Source organism: Lepidochelys kempii, chromosome 1, assembly GCF_965140285.1.
Source record: "Lepidochelys kempii isolate rLepKem1 chromosome 1, rLepKem1.hap1, whole genome shotgun sequence".
NCBI lineage: Eukaryota > Metazoa > Chordata > Testudines > Cheloniidae > Lepidochelys > Lepidochelys kempii.
The window spans coordinates 154,215,557-154,238,730 of NC_136380.1; the positions used below are offsets into that span (position 1 = coordinate 154,215,557).

General features: G+C 41.8%; 1 protein-coding gene across 6 annotated transcripts in view; it reads left to right on the forward strand.

Moving 5' to 3' along the window:
- Positions 1–23,174, forward strand: part of USP9X (ubiquitin specific peptidase 9 X-linked) — a 654,895-nt gene that overhangs the window by 560,758 nt on the left and 70,963 nt on the right. For all 6 annotated transcript variants that reach the window (XM_078854327.1, XM_073358602.2, XM_073358592.2 and 3 more), the window contains 8 exons: positions 2,349–2,691; positions 4,881–4,976; positions 6,357–6,568; positions 14,934–15,174; positions 15,871–16,020; positions 16,138–16,258; positions 16,745–16,875; positions 17,174–17,452. In XM_078854327.1, coding sequence (XP_078710453.1) covers positions 2,349–2,691; positions 4,881–4,976; positions 6,357–6,568; positions 14,934–15,174; positions 15,871–16,020; positions 16,138–16,258; positions 16,745–16,875; positions 17,174–17,452 — 1,573 coding nt within the window. The remainder of the gene's footprint in view (positions 1–2,348; positions 2,692–4,880; positions 4,977–6,356; positions 6,569–14,933; positions 15,175–15,870; positions 16,021–16,137; positions 16,259–16,744; positions 16,876–17,173; positions 17,453–23,174) is intronic.

Genomic DNA, 23,174 nt, shown 5'->3' on the forward strand with positions numbered 1-23,174 from the left:
CATCCACTCTTAAGGTGATGTTCTCATCCTCCACTGGTCAGACCAGATCAGCTACACCTTCCCCAGGTCAAGTGGAAACACTTCACCTCCTGTGCCCAGCAGAATGGGCTTTCCCTGGAGGAAGTGGACATTCCCCTTTTGGACTACCTGCTGTCCTTGAAGATGTCAGGACTCTTTTTCTCTCAAGGTCCATTTAGCAGCTATCAGTGCCTTTCACCCTCCCGTGGAAGGATATTTCATATTTACACATCTGTTGACCCTCAGGTTTTGAAAAGGTCTGCTGAGGACTTTACCACCCATACAACCTATCACCTCCCAGTTGGACCTCAACCTCGTTCTAGCTGCATTAATGAAACTGCTCTTTGAGGCATTAGCTTCATGCTCTGTCCCTCCTTTCCATGAAAATGACCTTCCTAATGGCTATTAGTTTGGCCAGAAGGGTAGGTGAACTTGGAGCTATGATGGCAGACACCCCCCACCACCACCACCACGTTCCATAAGGGCAAAATCTCCCTGTCCCTGCACCTCAAGTTTCTACCGAAGATCGTATCCTGGTTTCATGTCAATCAACCCATATGCTTACCTGTTTTCTTTCCAAAGCCTCACACCTCAGTGGAAGAGCAGCATTGTCACTCCCTCAGTGTCCGCAGGGCCATGAGCTTCTACCTGCAGAAGACGAGACCAATCAGGAAGTCCTCTAGACTCCCTATAGCTATAGCTGAGAGGATTAAGGGACCAGCAATCTCCACACACAGGATTTTGGGGTGCATTACGTTCTGTCAGTTGTAGTAACTGCCTGCACCCCTTGGGGTGAGAGCCCATTCTAGAAGAGCCAAGGCATTGATTATGGCCATCCTGCACAATGTGGTACTTCCAGACGTATGTAGGGCAGCCGTATGTTGTTTGGTACATACTTTCACTGCACATTACAGCTTGGTGCAGGACTTTGCAATGGATGTTTCATTCAGTGTGGCTGTCCTTAGTTCAACCATTCCATCCTTGTCCTTGCACCCTTCTCCAAATTAAGTACTGCTTGTTAATCACCCTCAGTGGAATATAATAGGGACCATCACTTGAAGAGGCCGTTACTTACCTGTAACTGGAGGTTCTTTGAGATATGTGGTCCCTATCTATAGTCCACTTCTCGCTCTCCTTCCCCTCTGCTGCGGATCTGATTTGTCGTGGAGAAGGAACTGGAGACACGGTCGGTCCACCTTACCCTTTATTGCCTCTGACAAAACCGTAAGGCAAAGCAAGGGCACGTGCGCAAACGAACAGGCGTGACTATTTTCAAATTCTCTGGCTCCATAAACCCACCCTCACTGGAATACAGAGAGGGACCACTCGTCTGAGAGAACTTCCAGTTATAGGTAAGTAATCTCTTATTAAATGGTTACTTTACCAAATAGTGGGGACTAACTCCTGGCCACCAATCTTTAAACAATTATCATTCTATCATCTTCTAATAGTTAAACTATATTTTTCTTGAAATTTGGCAATGATTTTGGTATGTATATAATGGAATAATATTGCCAAATTTATAATTGCATGTCATAATATACTATAAACATAAGGTTTATGATTGGTATGAACGATTTTGTTACTCTAGTCCTCTATTTCTCTCACATACAGTCAGAGTATATTACTTTGATCCATATATAACTGATTCTTGAAGAGTAAAATCTATTGTGTATTTTCTTGAAATGTTCTTACAAGAATTATTAAGTATATCTGTGTGAAAGATAACTGTAAAGTTACAAACTTCTCCAAGACTTTTCTTGGAATTAAAAGATGCATGAAGAGTAATTCTGTCTTATGTTCTGAACTGTGAATGAAGTACCCTAGAATTTCACTACAGATTTCAGACTCTCTTAACTTCCTACCTCCAATCTAATATCGATAACTCAATCCATTGTTAGATGTAATTTTTCATTTCACTCTGTTGCATCCTCAGAATTAAGAGGGCTAAGAATGTTTAGATAATCCAGTGATTTGGTTGCTTAAATATAGTTTTGCTTAATATGGAAAGAAGCATGACATAAAAATTCAAGTTATCATTTGTATAGTAATGACGTTAGTTAAATGTCTTTGGAGAGAAAAAATCATGTTCAATACTTTATAGGTAATGCATATTTTTGTCTAATCTAGTTTCCATACATAGCTAGAATTCTGGGGCCTGATCCTACAAACTTTTACTTTGATGAAGACAATGGAACCACTCGTGAATGAGGACTGATCATATGAGTAAAAGTTTTCAGACTCAGGCCTATAACATATGTTGACTGTAATTTTAGTGTCTCTAAAATGTTAAGATGTCAGTGTTATTAATTGTTTTTGTTTTGCTCAAGATTTTTATTGAAGGATGGTCAGCTGTGGCTCTGCGCCCCTCAGGCGAAGCAAATATGGAAGTGTTTAGCCGAAAATGCAGTCTATCTTTGTGATCGTGAAGCCTGTTTTAAGTGGTATTCCAAACTAATGGGCGATGAACCAGATTTAGACCCTGACATTAATAAAGACTTCTTTGAAAATAATGTGCTTCAGTTGGATCCTTCCCTATTAACAGAAAATGGAATGAAATGTTTTGAACGTTTCTTCAAAGCTGTGAACTGTCGAGAAGGGAAGCTAGTAGCGAAAAGACGAGCTTATATGATGGATGACTTGGAATTAATAGGATTAGACTACCTTTGGAGGGTAAGTACAAAAGAGGAAACATGCAAATGGCTTACTGCTATGTTTTTGTTAAAACCAAAATTATTTAAGACTGTAACTAAATCTGTGTAGACGTACGTTTTTGTAATTTAAGTGTTTTTCAGACTAACTGCATGAAAATTGGTGGTTCTGTTTTCCTTTCATACTCCTAAGTTAATTATTTCTCAGGGCTGAACCTTGAACTCCGAATATGACAGACAAAGAAAGAGGAATTAAAAAATTGAGTGTATTTGTAATGTCTGTGCATGTGAAATTAATGTTTTGTTTGTACCATAAAACCAATCCCATTTGTTTAATTTTTAAAATACCTTTGATGTGCATTGTTCATTTACCTTATGCTCTCACTCACCAGTGATTTTACTTATGAAATCACCATTTCCACTAATGGCCAGTAACATCTCGGGGTTACGGGAAAAGATTTATCTTTCCAGTTAACAGGAAATGGAACTGAACTTTATTTTGAGCATCTGAGAAACTGGCTCATATAATTAGTTGCAGTATTGTGTAAGTAACAAACAGGTATTGCGCTCTCATCTCTGAACAAGGTGATCATTGTTTTAGTCCTTTTACTAAATATGGAGCTTATGCTCACTACTGCAGAGTTATGGATGCAGTCTTTTGGATGAAAGATTAGACATCCTTTTTTGTTCAAGGTTGGTGGTTTCTAGGTGGCAGCTGATGATCCCATGATAGTTATTAAATAGAGCACACTGGCGTTATCAACTCCAACTTTCAGCATTCCGTTTCTGAAATACCTTTGATGTCTAGTGTATAATGGCTGTGCTACAGCATCAGCATTAATGTTTCATTTTGTAAAGCACTTGAAGTACCTAGAGCAGGGATTGGCAACCTTTGGCACGCAGCCCATCAGGGAAATCTGCTGGTGTGCTGGGCTGGTTTGTTTACCTGCAGCGTCCCGTCCCCAGGTTCGGCCGATCGCAGCTCCCACTGGCTGCAGTTTGCTGGTTCCAGGCCAGTGGGGGCTGCAGGAAGTGGCATTGGGCCGAGGGATGTACTGGCCACCTCTTCTTGCAGCCCCCATTGATCTAGAATGGTGAACCACAGCGAGTGGGATCTGTGATCAGCCAAAGCTACGGATGCTGCAGGTAAACAAACCGGCCCGGCCCGCCAGAGGATTTCCCTGACGGGCCGCGTGCCAAAGGTTGCCGATCCCTGACTTAGAGTGTAATCCAAACATTTGGGATATGCCCAGTGAAAAAGCAATGGAGGTGCTCTTCCGAGCTGTCAGTTGTGGACAGTAACTTCCTTGGATCTGCCCTTCTGCTTGGAGCTACTATCTTGCTACTTAGTGGGACCAATTTATGACAGCTTTTCAGCTTCAATTCAGGCCAGTGGCTAGCAGTAAGTTTCCTAATATTCAAATTAGGTACAACACTCCTTTTTCTAGGTTCTGAAGTAAATTTTAAATCTCATCTTAAATGGTGGCACAGATTATCTTGAGTTGAGAGAGGTCTTTAATGATATTAAATTGTTGAATTAAAAAATTAACTTCTCTTAATTGCCCAGAATTCCTAACTAACATAAACACAAAACTTGTAAGTACTGGTACATTTAGATCATTGGAAGGTTAAGATTTAATTGTAGCTAACTAAATGTTTTTCTGGGCCTCAAACTTAGCTTGTAATGATACAACAAGAATGCATATTCTTTAAAACTAGTGGCACTAGAAACATAGCATGGAGAAAATTTTGTGTGCCATTCTGTCACTTGACAAAGCACGATCTGTTTTTTGCAGACACCGATGAATTCTTTTAAAGCAGTTAATTTGATTGAATCTTAATCTTGATTAGGGTCACATTAGACAGATAGAAAAGGAGTACTTGTGGCACCTTAGAGACTAACCAATTTATTTGAGCATAAGCTTTCGTGATGAAAGCTTATGCTCAGATAAATTGATTAGTCTCTAAGGTGCCACAAGTACTCCTTTTCTTTTTGCAAATACAGACTAGCACGGCTGCTACTCTGAAATTAGACAGATAATTTACAATGATTGTATTTTGATTATATACTCTAGTTACTTTTTTGTTCTGATGAACAAGAAGAAATAATTTATCCATTGTTATGAGGATATGTTCATGTGTAGTCCTTTTGTTTTTTAAACTGGATACCAAAAAGAGTTAAAATGCATTCATACTTTTTTATTGCTTTAGGTTGTGATTCAGGGAAATGATGACATTGCCAGCAGAGCAATAGATCTGCTTAAAGAGATCTATACTAATCTTGGTCCAAGGTTACAAGTTAATCAGGTAAAAAATATTGAGTGGAATGTAAAATTGAATAAAGATTATCGTAAAATTTAACAATTGTGATATTTTTATAGCTTAAAGTTTTGAAAATGACAGTTTCCATCCATGGAACGCCCTTTTGGACAATGCACTCTTGCCCATGTGCAGATTTTAATATGTACAGCATGTTTGTGAACCTACCCTTTCATTCCTTTTAGCTGTTTGCAGAGATTTAGTGATCTACTAACAGTGTTTAAAGATTAAAATTACTGGCTTTTGAGAAATCTCAAAGTTTAATGCACTTGTTAGTTATGTCTGTTGTATTTCTATTAGCAAAACAGTGGCTCGTGCCAGATACTTAGTTTTGCATTCTGCTGGGATTTGAGGTATGTGATATTTTGTCCAGTGTGTTCGCTGGCTGGGGCTAGGTCATGCCAATGGTGGCTAATACAACCCTTGAATGCATTTCACTTCTCACATAAGAGAGCATTGCAAAGCTCTCAGAAATGAGCAATCTTAACTAAGCTCTGGAGAATCAAATCCTTTCTCTCAAGATTCAGACTTGCCTATTAGTATGTTTCATTAGAAAGTGAGAGAGACTTGCAAGTTTCTAGAAAGATCATGGAAAGGATAAACTGTTGGGATTTCTGAAATTTCCTTTGTTGTTATCAAGATAGTACTAGTGGGCAGTGTTGTTACCAGCTTGCTCATGCATATTGCAGCCATGGCGCCAGGGAGGGCAGTGCAGTAACGGAAACCTTCTGTGCCTTTCTTGAATTCAGTAGTTTTGAGTATAAACATTTGAAAACATAATCCTAAGATTTTGAGGACTTTTGTGCCCTCCAGATCACCTCCAACCAGTTTCTTGCATCTAATGTTAGTTGTATTTTTTAACCCACAACTCCTTGCTACACTCCACTGTCCTTTGTTGTTCCATTAAGGACACTTTTTTTTAGTCCTCAAAACCAGCAGTCTGCAAAATACCGTCTAAAGATATAGGTACTACCTGCCAGGTGGATATGTAAATATTCCATATTCTAGTCTGTGGTGAGTGGCAACTAAATGAGAGAGCAGTCCAACTTAGTATCCTGCACAGAGCTGCACTTTGCTTACATTGCAGCTATTTGGTTCAAGTTGGTGGGTTGAGGGGCAAGGTTTGTACTATACACACAAGTTGTAGAGTTAGCACTGGTATTTAAAAAAAAAAAAAGAAAAAAGTACACTGTATTAGATTGTTATCAACTGTAATGTTAGTGTGGAGAAAACCAAAGTTGTGAATAGTCTTGAGTAAAGATTTGGTTTTCAGTTAAGTTTTTATAGCACGTTTGTTTGATTCTGCAGCTGAAAGGTGGCTATGTAATATTTTGTAATTGTCCCAATTTCTTTTGTACGTTACATTAGGTAGTTATCCATGAAGACTTCATTCAATCCTGCTTTGATCGTTTGAAGGCCTCCTATGATACACTGTGTGTTTTGGATGGAGATAAAGACAGTATTAATTGTGCAAGGCAAGAAGCAATACGAATGGTGCGAGTATTGACTGTTTTAAGGGAGTATATAAATGAATGTGACAGTGATTACCATGAAGAGAGAACAATTCTTCCTATGTCAAGGTTTGTGAAGAACTCAGAACTACTGTGATTCATCTTCATTAAAGTGATCTTAACAGTGGAAAATGTTTGTTTCAAAATTAATTTAACTTCCTTAACCAGTGTATAAAACAAATCCTGTAGCAGTTATCCTAAGTGAATATTACAAACTATTGAACAAATAACATTTAATTTCCTTCAAAAACACCTTTAAATTAATGTAATGAACTTATTAGGCATTCTAAATAACTAACTTTCACAATTCCTTTGTGAGGTAGGTAAGCATCCACATGCAGGTAGGAACTAATTGATTAACAGAACTAGAATTAAATCTGAATTTCTGGCACTTGGTCCTGTAGTTGACACACACTGTCATTAAAGTATTTTTTTTGCTATATTTCCTTTTATTTCAAAAATATTCATTTTTTGTGTTGAAGAAAAAGGATTCTTGTTTCAAGTGCTTGTCCCTGTGTGTATTTCTCACATGATACTCATGCACACCATGTGCTTGAGTCCTGAGATTTTAACAAGCAGCGTTCATTGGCCTGTATATGCACAGTAGATCTTCTCATGCTCCTGAACGAGGGTATAAGAAGTGCTCCCGAACGAGGGTATAAGAAGTGTGAGTTGATGTCCTCTCTTTCACTTCTTACTGCCACATGGTCTGAGTCAGAATTCAGTGTCATCTCTTGTTTCAGCCTTTCAGAAAATCTGTAGATAAGATTGTAAGTAGTTCTTTAGCTTAGTCAGTTAGTCTTAGTATAGTTTGTTTCTCGGGACTGGGCTTCAAAAACTGCATCTCCTGCCCTAGACCCTTTTCCGTCAGCAACGAACACCAATGCTATCTCTGCTGTCTGGGTGAGACCCTTATTTTGGCAGTATTTGTTGCTCATTTCCACTAACAACTCGCAAAGGTATGAGCTTCACCTTAGAAAACGCTTAATGGAGAAGTCAAGGAAGCCTCTCTCCTATCTGGGTCAGTAAGACTCCCTTCCCCCCCCCCCCCCACAGCCCCATTGGCCTCACCAAACAAGCAGTGCCCACCCCTCTGAGTAGGAGCAGAGCTGTGGGTGTCTCTGCCCAAAGACTCTTCCACAAAGGCTTCCCATGAGAATAAGGGGCATTCTCATGGGGTCAAAGACTGTCCATAAGAGAGAGACTCCTTCTTGAAGCCCATTGAGGTGTGTAGGAAGAAGGATCTTTGACCTCTGTCCTTCAAGGTCCTAGGGCGGAACCCTTTGCAAATTCTGCTCTTCTCCTTCTGGTGGCTCTCCCCCAGGCACCGAAGACAGGAAGAGTGCAGGTCGCTCTGAGGCATTAACATTCCACAGTTCTCACAGAGCCTGAACCCTTGGGACTATTAAAACTAGAAGTTATAAACACGAACAGTGGACACTGCCCAAACGTGCCTGCAAAGCAAGAGCAGCAGTTTGTTCCAGCTAGCCGTCACCAGTGGTAAGAAGGAACTAAGGGGGTGGCTGGTCGGCAGGGTCCTATATTGAGCTCCATGAAGGGGCAACTCCAGGGGGCGCCAGGTTGGCTGTACAGACATTGCTAAGGGAAAAATCTTCCGGGTGGTGTGCACGTCCCTGATTGGAATTGACATGAACAACACATCTCGAACAAGAACAGTTACAAGAAACTGAGTGACCGTTTTTTTCTGTTCATGATTCTGGTACTGAAGAACAATGGCCATTATCCACTGATCCTGTCCACAAATGCAGCTCCAGACTCTGTGCTATCGACACTTCCACCCAATAGGGAATTAGAAATAGGGATGCACTAGTACTATCAGTGCCAGCCATCAGAACTCCCCATGTGCCAGGGTGCACAGAGATCTATACAGCACTGGAGGATATATTTCTCTACTACCCGCAGTCTCCTCTGGATCAGTGTTCTTGAGGGACATTACCACACCAGAAGAAGATATTAGTTGGATATCCCAGGAACCATCCCGCTTACAACCATCAGGCAGGATTGCCCTGGTGCTGACGGCTTTGTCATTACAGCAGGAGCAGTTTTTGGGTTCGGACAAATCCAGTGAACCAGTCTATCCTTCACCTCCCCAGTGAGAACCAAACCCAGACAGGCGATGCAGGACTTATGGTCACTGCCCGTATGAACATGACCTCCCTAGGGACCGATGGTTCCATATGCTATGGGCCTGCAATCAAACTCCTCTTTCTGGCCCTATTGGGGACCATAGGATCTCTGTATAGATGTCTGGGACCCACACAGGAGTCTTTCTACTCTTCTCCCTTGCGCCAACAACTGGCTCCATTGGTGCGTGAGGATGATGATGGTGTTGAACCGGAACCACAGATGATGACAGGAATCTCCTCCTCTTCCCCCAATGAGGCAGTCTCTCCTTCCTCATCCCCACCAAACTATGACAGGCAATACCAGCACGTACTCTGAAGAATGGCTAGTGATGTCCAGATATCTCTGGAGGAAGTCCAAGACCCACACCACTGACCGTTGGATGTTCTGCATCCAGTTAACAAGGTCTTATTGGAATTGGAAAAATTGGTCTGGACACCCCAGTGTTCTTCACACCCACACATAAGACGGCTCAGAAACGCTGTTTTGTTCCAGCAAAGGGAGCTGAATTCCTGTTCTCCGACTTTGCTCCCAACTCCCTGGTGGTACATTCCTTAGCAGCCTGTAACAGGTCTCAATACTGAAGGACCACCCCATCAGAAAAGGGCTCCAAGAAACTGGACTTCCTGGAGAGAAAGATCTTCTCTCTGGGCTTGCAATTCCGCATTGCCAATTACCATGACCGTGACCCATTCTCAGTCTGTGTTTAGGAACAATTTTTGACATTTTAGTCAAGACCTGCTCGCCTTCTCTGATGCCACCTGCCTCTCCTTCTGTCACCTTTGGAGGCCATCTCATTGTTTGCCTCCAACTGGGAGTTAACTGTTATTGACAGTTGGGTCTTGGAGATTATACATCAGGGATAGTCCATAGAGTTCATCTCCTTCCCTTCCCCATTGCCCTTCATGGACCACTCTCATGAGGCAATTCTTCCACAAGAAGCGGAGTCCCTGTTACACTGAGGGGAAATAGATCCTCAGTATCAAGGAAGAGGGTTTTATTTTTTAGTCCCCAAAAAAGACTGGGGATGGAGACCCATTCGGGATCTTTGGCAACTCCCAGTCTTCCTACAGAAGATGAAATTCAGGATGGTCATGTTGGCATCAATAATGCCCTCTCTTCAAGGAGGGATGTGGTTTGTGGCTCTCTATGTGAAGGATGCATATTTTCATACAGACATTCATACACCCCCCACAGGAGGTTCTTACAGTTTATCATGGGCCAGGTGTATTTCCAATACCAGGTCCTCACCTTTGGACTAGCAACAGCTCCCAGAGAGTTTACAAAAGTTTTCTCTGTGGTGGTGGCCCAGATGAAAAGTCAGGGCCACAGAGTTTTTCCATATCTCGACAGCTAGCTCCTTGTAGGTCGCTCTTGACAGGAGGTCAGGTTGGCTATTCAGTACCTCATTCAAAGCTTCACAGCCCTGAGGCTTTGCGTGAACAGAGAAAAGTCTCTTTTATCTCTCCCCCTTCCCCTCCACCCCCCCACCCCCCCCGGACAAACTTTATCAGGGCAGTGCTGGGATCTGTTTACGTAAGAGCCATGCTCTGCAGAAAGGTTTCAGATGATGCACAACCTAATTTCTTTGATTTTCCGCAGAACAAGGACTATAGTGTGGATGTGCCTATTGCTGCTAGATTGTATGGCAGTGTGTACTTATGTAACATCCTTTGCCAGGCTTCATCTGTGTTTCCTGTAGGCCTAGCTCAGTTTGGTCTACTCGCCCAACAAAGACCGCATCAACTCCAGGATGACTGTCCCCCCTTGTTCCTAGTGCCACTATTGTAACAGATGCGATCCCTTTTGGTGTGGCGCCTTCTGGCTACGCTGCACAAGTCATGTAGACCAGGCAGGAGGCCAGACTACATATCAACATCCTGGAGCAGCGGGCAGTTCGCCTTGTGTGCAAGACCTTCCTTCCACTCATTCGCTCCGTCCACATCCCAGTAGTGTCAGACAATATCACCACTGTGGTCTACATAAACTAGGAGAAGTGAGGTCTCTCTCACTTTGTCTTGAAGTAGTTAGGCTTTGGAGCTTGTGCATCAGGCACATCACCACCATCCAGGCAGCATACTTCTCTGGTATCCACAACTCCTTAGCAGGCAACTTTACCCCAGGCATTTCCCAGCAGACCAAAAATGGGAAGTCTGTGACTCTGCCTGACAAACATCTTCATGCTTTGGGGCACATCTCTATGGGACCTTTCTGTGTAACAAACAAGAAACTACCCCTGTGTTATTTCAGAGGAGCCATAGGTCGTGACTCTCAAGGTGACATGCTTCTACTGTCATGGATGAGCGGTTTCGTGGATGAGCCTTTCCTCCCATCCCCCTGTTTCCATAAGTGCTGAGAAAGATAAGTTACAACAGGGCCAGTGTCATTTTCCTAGTGCTTTACTGGCCCAAGCAATTTTGGTTCCCAAAGCTTCAGTGTCTCCAATCAAGATCTACCCCTTCCCAGAATTCTTGATGCAGGACAAGGGAAGGGTCAGACACCCCTACCAGGGTTGTCTCCACTTCACAGCCTGGTGTTTGGATGGGTGTCAAAAGTAGATCGCTCTTATTCAGCCGCAGTCCAGGCTATACTTACCCAGAGTTAGGAAAGAATAGACCAGATCCTGTTATCTGGCTAAATGGAAACAGTTGTCAACCTGGGTGCAGCACAATCAGTCACTCCCAGTCCCTTTAAGCGTCGTCCTGATCATTCTGGATTACCTCTTGTCTCTTTTTTTTAAAAAAAAAATCTGTTCTTTTGATCAGCTCGTTACAGATCAACCTAGCAGTCATTAGTAGCTTCTTCTCCCCAACAGACAGTCTATCTTTACCCAGCCAACTACGACACGGTTCATGAAGGGCTTCATCAGTGCTTCTCCACCAGTCACTAAACCCACACCGCTATAGGGTCTGAACCTCGTGATGTCAAAGCTTATTAGACCTCCATTTGAACTCTTAGCAACATGTTCCGTGGTCCTGTCTATCCATGGAAATGGCATTTCTAGTGGCCATTACTTCAGCCAGGAAGATCAGTGAACTAGGAGCCATTATGGTGGACACAACCCGCCCCCCCCCCCCGATGTTTCGCAGGGACAAAGTGTTCCTTCACCCTAAATTTCTCCCCAAGGTCGTTTCCAGATTCCACCTTAACCAGCGTATTCACTTACCTGTCCTTTTTGTGAAATGCCACGCTTGTCCTGAAGAGAAGACTTCACTCCCTCGACATTAGGAGTGTCCTTGCCTTTTACCTGTAAAGGAACAATTCCATCAGAAAATCTCCAAGATAGTTTGTTGCGATAACGGAGAGATCATGTGGTCAGTATCTTCTTAAAGAATTGCTAAGTGTGTTTATGGCTGAATTAAGAAATGCTATAGAATTAAGAAATGCTGGCTCGCATCCCACCTTCTGTCACTGTAACAGCCCATTCCACCAGAGTGCAGGCCAGCACGGTAGAATCCCTGCAGGAGGTCCCAGTGTGCGACATGCAGAGCAGCCACCTAGAGCTCCATAGATACATTTGCTAGATATGCGCTAATCTAAGCCTCTGCTGCGGAGCTGCATGCATCTTCGTTGCAGGCTTCCTCACACCCACTTGTGATCTGATAATTGCTTGTGAATCTCCCACGTGTGGAATACACATAGGGACCAGCACTCAAAGAAGTGGAGTTTACTTCAACAGGAGTTCTTTGAGATGTGTGGTCCCTATCAGTATTCCATTACATGCCCTCCATCCACTATGCTGTAGATTTGATTAGATTTGTGGTAAGAGGAGGAACTGAGAGGGCGTCAACCTACACTGCTTCTTATACCCTCTAGTGGGAGCAAGAGGATGTGTGGGCCAAATCTCTGGATTCAGGTGCATGGCGCTCATGCGTACCACGTGCGGAATACGGGTAGGGACCACACATCTCAAAGAACCTCCCGTTACAGTAAGTAACCTCCACTTCAGATCCTTTATGCAGTTTGTAGAGGAAAGCCGGTCCTCTGCTTGACATGACCACTATTGCTGCAATAAGTACTGTGGTTAGTGCTGTCAGTGCCTTCTTATATCTCAAGAGATGTTTACTGGGATACTGTAAAATACTTGCATTCCACGTTTTGGATTACCTTAAAGTGAATTTTTTATACTGGAGCAAAAGTAAAAACAACAAATAAAAAAATTCACAGACTAATTAATGAAAAGACATATCAGGTGGGGTCCAGCAGGGATCAGTTCTGGGTCCAGTTCTGTTCAATGTCTTCATCAATGATTTAATGGCAGAGAGAGTACACTTACAAGTTTGTGGACAATAACAAGCTGGGAGGGGCTGAAAGTACTTTGGAGGATAGGATTAAAATTCAAAATGATCTGGACAAACTGTAGAAATGGTCTGAAGAAAATAAGATGAAATTCAGTAAGGACGAAGTACTTCACATAGGAAGGAACAATCGGTTGCACTAATACAAAATTGCCTAGGAAGGAGTACTGCAGAAAGGGATCTGGGGGTCATAGTGGATCACAAGCGAAATATGAGTCAACGTTGTAACACTTGCAAAAAAAAAAAAAAGCAAACATTTTTCTGCAATGTATTATCAGGAGTGTCATAAGCAAGACAAAGAAGTAATTCTTTCGCTCTACTCCACGCTGATTAGGCCTCAATTGGAGTGTTGTGTCCAGTTCTGGATGCCACATTTCAGGAAAGATATGGACAAATAGGAGAAAGTCCAGAGAAGAGAAAAAAAAATTATTAAAGGTCCAGGAAACATGACCTGTGAGGGAAGATTGTTCTCTTTAACCTTTGAGGATAGGACAAGAAGCAATGGGCTTAAATTACATTAGGAAAAACTACCGAACTGTCAGGGTAGTTAAGCACTGGCATAAATTGCCTAGGAAGGTTGTGGAATCTGCGTCATTGGAGATTTTTTTTTAAAGAGCAGGTTAGACTAACACCTGTCGGGGTGGCCGAGATCAGCGGTCCCCAAACTGTGGGGCACACACCCCTAGAGGGGCACAGAGGAACATTTGGGGGAGTGTGGCAGGGCCTAAGCCAGCCCCCAAGGGGTGGGAGAAGGAGCACCACTCAGCCCCACTCTTCCCCCAGCTCTGGCCCAAGCCACAACTGTAGCTTGGGCCCTGGGCATCATGCTCCTCAGCTTCCAGCTGCAGTCCTGCTCCCTGGCCTGACTGCAGCTCTGGTCCCGGCTCCTGACTGCAGCATTAGCCATGGCTTCCGACCATGATTTCTGGTGTGAGTGCAGATAGGTTCCTTTATGGGTAAGGGTGGAGGAGTGATGGAAAAAGTTTGGGGACCACTGGTCTAGATATTACTTAGTCCTGCCTTGAGTACAGGAGACTGGACTAGAAGACCTCTCGAGGTCCCTTCCACGTCTATGATTCTATATGACCAGCAATTTTCCATGTCCACTTTGATATTATTTTAGACATTTGTGCTTGGGTAAAAGGTTTTCACAAGTCCTAGTTTTCCTAGTTCTGTCATATATTCAGTAGTCTTGTGTTGGTTACTTCAGTCTGTTGCTGTAGAAATGATTGTCACAAGCAGAGCAAAATAGGAGGGAAGACTAACTACTAACCATTCCAGATTTACTTAAATAATTAACAAATGAGGCAAGAAATTCTGAGAAACAAGTAAAGGATAAATTGAGGTTCCTAAAGATTACTCACCATGAAAATCCATCTTAATTATCTGGTGAGAATGTTCTGAGTTTACTAAATCTTTTTTTAATTCACCATTGCTGCCAAGAAATTTTAAAACCTCATGACCTTGCTATATTTTTGAAGTGCTGCTCCAGTAGTGGGAGCAAAAGTTAGTTAAAATACTAATAGCATTCAGTAATTACAACAACAAATTAAACAAGGCAAATTCATGTTGACTTTTATGCTGCAAAAAGAATAAAATATAAGTGCTAAACTGAACAGAATAAGCCAATAGGACTGAAATTTTATTTCCAAGATTTGAACAGAGAATTGCAAACTGTGAAGAGAGACCCAAAATTTGAACTACATAATTACTTTTACTTATGTTCAGAATGCAAGTGTAGAACTGATTTTTCAGTAAGTTTGTGGGTGTGCATTTTCCACTCTGACTTGTGGCTGCACAAATGTTCAATTTAATGCAGCAGTGCATGTGCAAAATAGTCATATGCTTGCACATTCCAAAAGACTTACAGAAAATCATTCTGTAATAGTTGCAGTACAAATGACTGCAAGAAAAATAACCACTTTTGTTGTACTTGTTTTATGCCAGCAGCAACGACTTTATTTAGCATGTGCTCTCCATTTGTTTTGCAGAGCTTTTCGTGGTAAACATATCACGCTGGTGGTTCGTTTTCCAAACCAAGGTCGGCAGGTAGAAGACTTGGATATTTGGTCTCACACCAATGACACAATTGGTTCTGTACGGCGTTGTATTCTGAATCGTATTAAAGCCAACAGTGCACATACAAAAGTAGAACTGTTCATTGGTGGTGAGCTGATAGATCCCGCAGATGATAGGAAGTTAATTGGACAATTAAATCTTAAAGATAAAACGGTGAGTGCTATTACTTTAGTCAATTAGTAAAGTAAGAAATGGAGTAATTTAATATTACTCCATTTCTATAATTATTGGTGAGAAATGAGAGCAGGAATATCATTATTAGAAATGTGAGGGGCAAGTAATATCTTTAATTGGACCAACTTCTGTTGAGAGACAAGTTTTCGAGCTTCCACGGAGCTCTTCTTCAGATTTGGGGAAAGTACTCAAGAATGAAGACTTCTTATAATTATTATTGTAAGCCATAATGTAATTATGGATTATTACAACAATCTATAACCCACTGTTCCCCCAAAGCCCCCCAGCTTCCCGCACACCAATGACTGGAAAGGTATTAACAGGCCACTTAACCTTGAGTAGTCCCTTGAAATGTGTTGCTACTTATGTTAAGCAATGTGTTCCATGTTGTATTTTTAGCTGTGAGAATCTTGAGTACATTTCCCAGACCTGAAGAATAGCTCTGTGTAAGCTTGAACGCTTTTCTCTCTCACCAATGGAAGACCCAACAGATATTGTCTCTAATATCGTGGGACAAACACTATTACTGCAATATTGCATACTTTTTCAAATGATCCATTCCAACTTAGTGAAATGTTATGTTAGTAGCTACTAGTATAAGATGTTCTAAAGTTTATAGTTTTCATATCTGATACTTATTAAAATATATTAATCTTCTACAAATTTATTTTTCAGCTAATTACAGCCAAGCTTACGCAAATAAGTTCCAATATGCCTTCAAGCCCTGATAGTTCTTCTGACTCTTCAACTGGTTCTCCGGGCAACCATGGCAATCACTATAGTGACGGTCCAAACCCAGAAATTGAAAGCTGTTTGCCTGGAGTGGTAAGTATATGTATTAGTCCAAAAATCTTATGCAATTAAAAAATGACACATTGTAAATATTAGCACAAATTGTTTCAGTTGCTGAAAAAGCATGACAAGTTTTTATTTTTGTTTTAGATCATGTCACTGCATCCTAGATACATCTCGTTTCTTTGGCAAGTTGCAGACTTAGGCAGTAGCCTAAATATGCCACCTCTTAGAGATGGAGCACGTGTCCTTATGAAACTTATGCCACCAGGTCAGAATATAATTTTAATCTCTTTATATTTTGAGGTTATATCTCATCCATTTTCTGGAAGTGGAATATTTATCATGAAATCCTTCCTCCTACTAATTTAGTTGTATGGTAGTCATGATTGTTCATTCATTTATTTCCTGTATTGCTATATCTTGTCCATAATAGAAAGTTAAATATTTTAAAGAGTTTTTTAGCTGTCAGTGCCTGTTTATCTTTGAAAATAGGGAAAGGTGTTAAAATTGAAACTATTTTGCAACACTTACTACTGTATAGGAGGAGTTTCTAAGTGCTTTTGGTAATAAATATAACACAGTAAACTCTGAAGAATCTGAATTTGTATGTCAGTTACAATTCCTGCATCTTTTCTTATCTGATGTCCTTTGAAGTTTCTCAAATTGATGGGTATTAATTATTAATTGTCAATTTCAGTGACTTATTTTTAGGTAACTATGGCAGTAATGTTTAGAGGTTGTGTTTTTATTGCAGATAACACTACAGTAGAGAAACTAAGAGCTATTTGCTTAGACCATGCAAAACTTGGTGAAAGCAGCCTTAGTCCATCCCTTGACTCTCTCTTCTTTGGCCCTTCTGCCTCACAAGTGCTATATCTAACAGAGGTTTGTAATGTTTTTCTTTAAACATAAAAACCCAAACTTTTTTTATTTATATTTTAACACTCTTTTTGGCATTAAGGTTACATTTTCTATGGTGGAGTTGAAGAACAGGATCAAATTCTGGTGTAAAACTAAAAAGATTCAAAATACCTATCAAAGCAGCAAAGTGTGGGAGGTGTGCATGGGGAGAAATATCAAATCATTGTATAAAATGTACTTCTGTGTACTTCCATTTTTTGGTGTATGTGTTTAGAAAAAGTGTATCGTGTGCGTTTGCTAATGTTTTATTTCCTTCTTGCAGGTAGTCTATGCCTTGTTAATGCCTGCCAGTGCACCTCTGGGGGAAGATGCCAGTGACTTCCAATATAACTTCTTAAAAAGTGGTGGTTTGCCTCTTGTATTGAGCATGTTGACTAGAAATAATTTCCTGCCAAACGCAGATATGGAAACTAGAAGGGGAGCCTACCTTAATGCTCTAAAAATAGCCAAATTGTTGCTAACAGCAATTGGCTTTGGCCATGTTCGAGCTGTGGCAGAAGCTTGTCAGCCAGTTGTAGAGGGCACAAGTCCAGTCTCACCGGTAATGTACATTTCTTTTTGAGGTTTTTTTTAAAAAAAAAAGTCAGTCTTTTATAGAAACACTAATATGCAGTAATTTACATTCAGGTCTACAAAGATGCCTTCCTATAATAATACCACTTTTACTTATTTTTCTGTGTTAGATGTATATTTCAACTGTGTGATTAATAAGGAACTAATAATAATCATTTTTAAATGTCTGAGATAGTAAAAGGTTCTGCCTCACCAATTCCTAGCACCTCCATTGTTGCAAGTTCAGTTCCTTTCTGACTCTGGAAAGTAACAGAATTACTGCAAGAACAGCTCTTCCAATACTGTTCCAGCTTGTCTCACTAGGTATTTGCTGCTGTGATCCTTCATTTACATGTATTTGTGAGTTCCAATGACTGTCCAAGTGAATTTCACTCTTGGTGCATATGCATCCTGTGCATGTAAGATCAGATTCTTCTGACAAGATGTGCCTGATGGGGCTGCACCTGCACCCTTATGTCCATCACACCCCCCACCAGAGGGCATAAAGGTCCCAGTGGGTTTACCACCTCTCAGTTCCTTTTACCACCCTTGACAGCAGGACTGAACCCCAGTCTCTGCTTACTCTGCACATCGTGATGTCTTGTTAGGCTAGTTAATAGTAGTTAGTATAACTAATGTAGATAATAGGGTGGGGGTTATTTTTGGCAAATAAATAAGAGTGTATGTATATATTAGGGGATACATCTGGTACAAGGATCCTTGCCTCTAAAGCTGGGATTATATGACTGGGTTGCCTGCAGTAGCAGGAGATAAGGCTCAGTAATCCTGGAGGTCCCTTCCAGTCCTCCTGTTAGGTTGGTGGAGGAACCCACTTCATGTGTGAAGTACCTTTTGCTGCATCGCTGCCTACTAAGACACTGGTGATGTGCTGCGTACAGCTGGGGAGTTCATCTTTGCCACTTGCAGACACAAGGGCATTAGGTCACCCCAGGAAGCTCAACTTCATGTTATGTTGTGGAGCTCAGAGCCATACATCTTCATGCACATCATTTCTACTCATTATCCAAGTGATAATGGTCAACACCACAGCCATACGTTATGTCAAGATAGGAGTACAATCATGTCTGCTCTCCAAAGAAGCCATTTGTGTCTGGGGTGGAGTATTTGTCATCAAATCAGACCATCTTCCAGGCTTGCAAAATGCTCTGGCAAATTGAGACAGCAGACAAACACTAGTGGACTATAAGGGTATCTCTACACAGAATTTTGGACTGAGCAAGAGAGCGCCTCCCAGTCCAAGTCAACAGACTTGGGTCAGCGGGGGTGACACTGGTGCTCTAAAATTAACTGTATAAACAGTGCTTTGAAGTTGCAGTTTGGACTGAAACTTGGGCTTTGAGACCTAGGTTCCTTCTCTGAGCATGGTAGCCACAGCTTAGCCCAGACAATTCTGGTACTTGGATCTGGTGAACCTGTCAACTCATCCTTCAGTCACGCTACCTGTTCTACCTGACATGGTTTTGCAAACAGAGGTCATATCTTATATTCAGAGCCAGTAAAATTACATCTGAATTTGTCACTGGTGTCACCACTGCTGGAATGCTGTATCTGGTTCTGGTGTTCACAGTTCAAGAAGGATGTTAATTTGGAGAGGGTTCAGGAAAGAGCCATGAGAATGAAGAACAAATATTTGATGATGGGTTTTTCAGTCTAGTAGACAAAGGTATAACAGGATCCTCTGACTGGAAGTTGAAACTAGACAAATTTAGACTGGAAATAAGGTGAGAATTTTTAACAGTGACAGTTATTAACCATTGGAACAACTTACTAAGGTTGTGGTAGATTCTCCACCACTGACCATTTTTGAATCAAGATTAGATGTTTTTCTAAAATAAATATATGCTGTAGTTCAAACAGGAAGTATTTTGGGGCAGTTCTATGTTCTGTTATGCAGGAGTTCAGGCTAGATGAATACAATGGTCCTTTTTGACCTTATAATCTATGAATGCAGGAGCATAATGTTTTAAGATAGGGTTACTCTCAGGACTCCTTCCAAATTCCTGTTTTAAGAATTTTGTGTGAACCAGTTTATTCATATCCCATTTTTTCTTCAAGCCTGACTCCCCCTCATGGGAAGCTAAACGTGTCACAGTTGATGAAGAAAGGGCACAGTTTTCTTACGTTTACAGGTGAAAAAGCCTTCAGGAATACACCTAAACTTTATGGCCTTTGCAGAGAGATGTGCATCAGGCAGTATCCTCTCTGAACTTATCTTAGTCTTCAACTGTATACGGGCATGTTAGTAGTTAGTCAGGTTAGATCTACCTAGTTGTAGTAGAGCTTGGGCAACCTTTGCTGCTTGTTTGAAGAATTTTACTATTTCTGAAATCTGTAGGGCAGCTATGAGGTGCTTGATACACACCTTTACAAGACCTGTTCTTTGACGGTGGCTTCCAGATAGGATGCCTGCTTTGGTGTGATTGTCTTGCAGTCATTGTTTAAGTAGGACTCCTATTTCCAGTCTCCAAACAAATGTATATCTGCTTGTTGTGCACTGCGACAGCGTAGACTAGGTCCAGAGGTCCCCTGCTGGAAGCCACGCACCTATGCCTCACCCTGCCCCAGAAGAGAGCAGAGGAGAAGTCCTCCAGGTGGTCTAGAATGGCTGAAGAGAAGCAACCAGAGGGGCTGCTGGAGCTGACAGCTGACAGCGAGGGGCCAGAAGGGCCCTGTAAAAAGGAGCAGCAGAGGCAGATCAGTCAGTTGCTGCCTGGATCTTGAAGCAGGAGTGCCTGGCTGGCTGGAAGAACAGCAGGACCTTGGGCAGGTCAGTGCAGGCAGGCTGAGCCCAGGAGACTGAGCCCAGAACTTAGCCAGACCAGGCAAGGGTACTGTGATGGGCCTTCCTAATTTGGCTGAAGATTGAGCCCAGGCAAGGGCTGCCAAAAGGATACCAACTGAGGGTAGCAAGCCCTGTTGGTCTGTTTAAAAAAGGCAGTGTCTCTGGGGAGGAATCCTTGGTGCTACGGCCCCATACCAGGACCGTGAGAAAGAACTAGAGACTGTATTCCTCAGAAGGGGGGACAGTGTGAGAGACTTGGCCAGAGGGCTGAGTTGCTGAAGACCTGTCAAATAGCCATCAACCGGGAGACGCTCGCAAGAGGCGGGTGCCACCCCTTGTAAGAACTGAAAGAAAAGCAGGCTCACACCTGACCGGAAAGGGAGTGCCTGTGAGAGGTGGGTGCTGCCCCTTGGAAAAAAACACTGAGTGATTGTAGGCACCTATCAGCCAGAGACGAGTGCTCGTGAGAGGCGGATGCTGATGCTGTTACTTTACTGACACTTACATGCACCAACAGTGTAATCCAAATGGACAATTACTTTAAGAAAGAATGTTTACAGTAACTGTTCTTCAAAATGTGTTGTCCACATGGGTTCTATGACCCGTCCTACTCCTCTGGGGTATATTGTTGGTAAAGGAACAGAGATGTGGTTGGCCCACTCTTCCCTTTATGATGTCAGGTATAGGTGCTGCCCCAACAGATGCTGCTGGCGAGAAAAATCTGCTCTCCCATTCATGGGGCACATGCACACCAAAAGTGAAATCTATGTGGTTTCAAAGAACCACAGTTATTGTAAGGTAAGTAATTCTTTCCCTTTAGTCTTTGAAGTTCTTTTTAAAGTAATTCATGTGTTTTTCATGCATTCACTTGGGCTACTTTAACTAGCGTATTGGAAACATGGGTTGCAGGGGCTTGGGCGATACCTTTATCGGGCTCTTTACTTTTGGTGTTTAACACTGTTTGGGGGTGGGGGGCTTCAATCCTTTGGCACTGTGCCATTTGCCTTTGGGTCTCTGGTATGTATATCTGTACTGCTTTAGTGCAGAACACTGTACACATTTTGAAGCTTCAGCCTTCCAACACACAGTATTGGTAGTGTTTCAAGGCTTTGTCTCTTGGTATGGAACAGTTCTTTGGAAGAATTTTTTAATGTTTCTCTTTGCTCGACTCTGTTAGCTAGTCTCTGTGGGATTTGAAGGGCATCTTCCCTATGGTTGTCTGGGACAAACAACTCATTAGTTTTAAATGTATGCAGTATGATCATACTATGTCTGACAGATACCAGGCCAGGTACTGAGAGTTCCCAGAAAGTGAAAGACCCTACGTGGGCGACCTCAAACCGAGGCTCACAAAGCAAAGTGAAACCCTCCACCTCAATACCCATTGAGCTGAAAAGAACCTCTGCACCAAGCAGTGCAGTGGTGCCACCTGCAGTACCTACGCCATACAGCTCAAAACCCTCAGCACTGGTGGCTACAACTCGCACTCCTTTGCTGCCAGCAATGCTGACCTCTGTACCAAAGCTCCTGGTTCCACAACTATTCCTGAGACATGCAGACCTGCTAGTCTCCTCAACACCTGACTCTTGGCTGATCAGAAACACCACATTGGAAGGGATCCAAGGATCAGTCCATGCTACTGTTAGTGTGTAGTTAGTCAATATCTTCATGTTCCAGGACATGATCCAGGATGCTGTAAATGTAGTGGAAAGGAGTTGCCAGAGCCAGCAGGAACCATACAATAGAGGGAGTCTCATGACCACGGCAGTTTTCCTCGTACCATATCAGAACTTAGTGGTCACAAGGCAGACTCCAGTGCAGTTTTACTGTCTCTTTCTATAGGAGATTTCTAAAACAGTCACATTGTGTTTTCTCCATGCATTTTACAAATCATTGTTAGATTTAGTATCAAGAGAAAAATCCAGGTTTTCTGTGCTACTTTTCCTATCTCCCTGTGAGGGGTGCCCAGACTCCCATCTTTTATAATTTTGTGTTTGGGATGTCCACCTTTTGAATACTTTTGCCTTAATTTTCACTTTTGATGTATTTGGGTTTCTTCTGGAGATTTCTTTGTCTAGATAAAATGTCCTCTCCTCTCCCCTCCCCCTAAATTTTCTTATTCATGTTTTTAAAGTATGTTATGTTGTTGTTCACTGTAGACACTGCTTCTAGTTGCTGCAGTTTTTATAACATTTTTCTTTTAGAAATACCATTCAAGTTTTCTAGCCTTAGCAAAAATCTAGAAAAGAAAATTACGTACTTGTAATGCTTGTTCCTTGATTATGTCTGTCTGGATTCTCACTTTTGCACCTACCACCTTTCAGAGCTTGAGAAGCTACAGCTGTTTGTTTTTTTACCATTCTGTGGAATGTTTATTTTTGTTTTTTGACTGTTAAATTCTTATGCAGAAACAAATTTACTTTGGGGCATTGGAGGGTGTACACTAGGTCCAATCAACTGGAATGTGTTTGTGAAGAACCTCTACTAAAAGCTAAGAGGATCAAAAACTTCTGAGGAAGTTTTTCCTAAGTCACATGTTAAAAGCATGGACCCAGGCATTGGAAAACAGTAAAAAGAATTCAGAGAACTACTAAAGACCATTCTCTTATACTTCTGACTCAAGTTTTACATCAGTTCTAATAATGTCCAAACAGCGAATTTATATTTTTAAAAGAAAATTAAGGTGTACTTTTCTGGACACTTTCTGGAGAGCAACATCTAGCTGAAGAATGACACCATTAAGGGCACCAGCTGTTTACAGTCCAATGGCATCCCATAAACCTGTTCCTTTCCTGTCTCAAAAGATGGGGGGGAGAGGGAACTGTCAATTTAAAACTTTATTCAAATGTCAAAAGAATTAAAACTAGTTTCAGGTATTCTATACCTATTTATGATTCTCCTTGCCAGT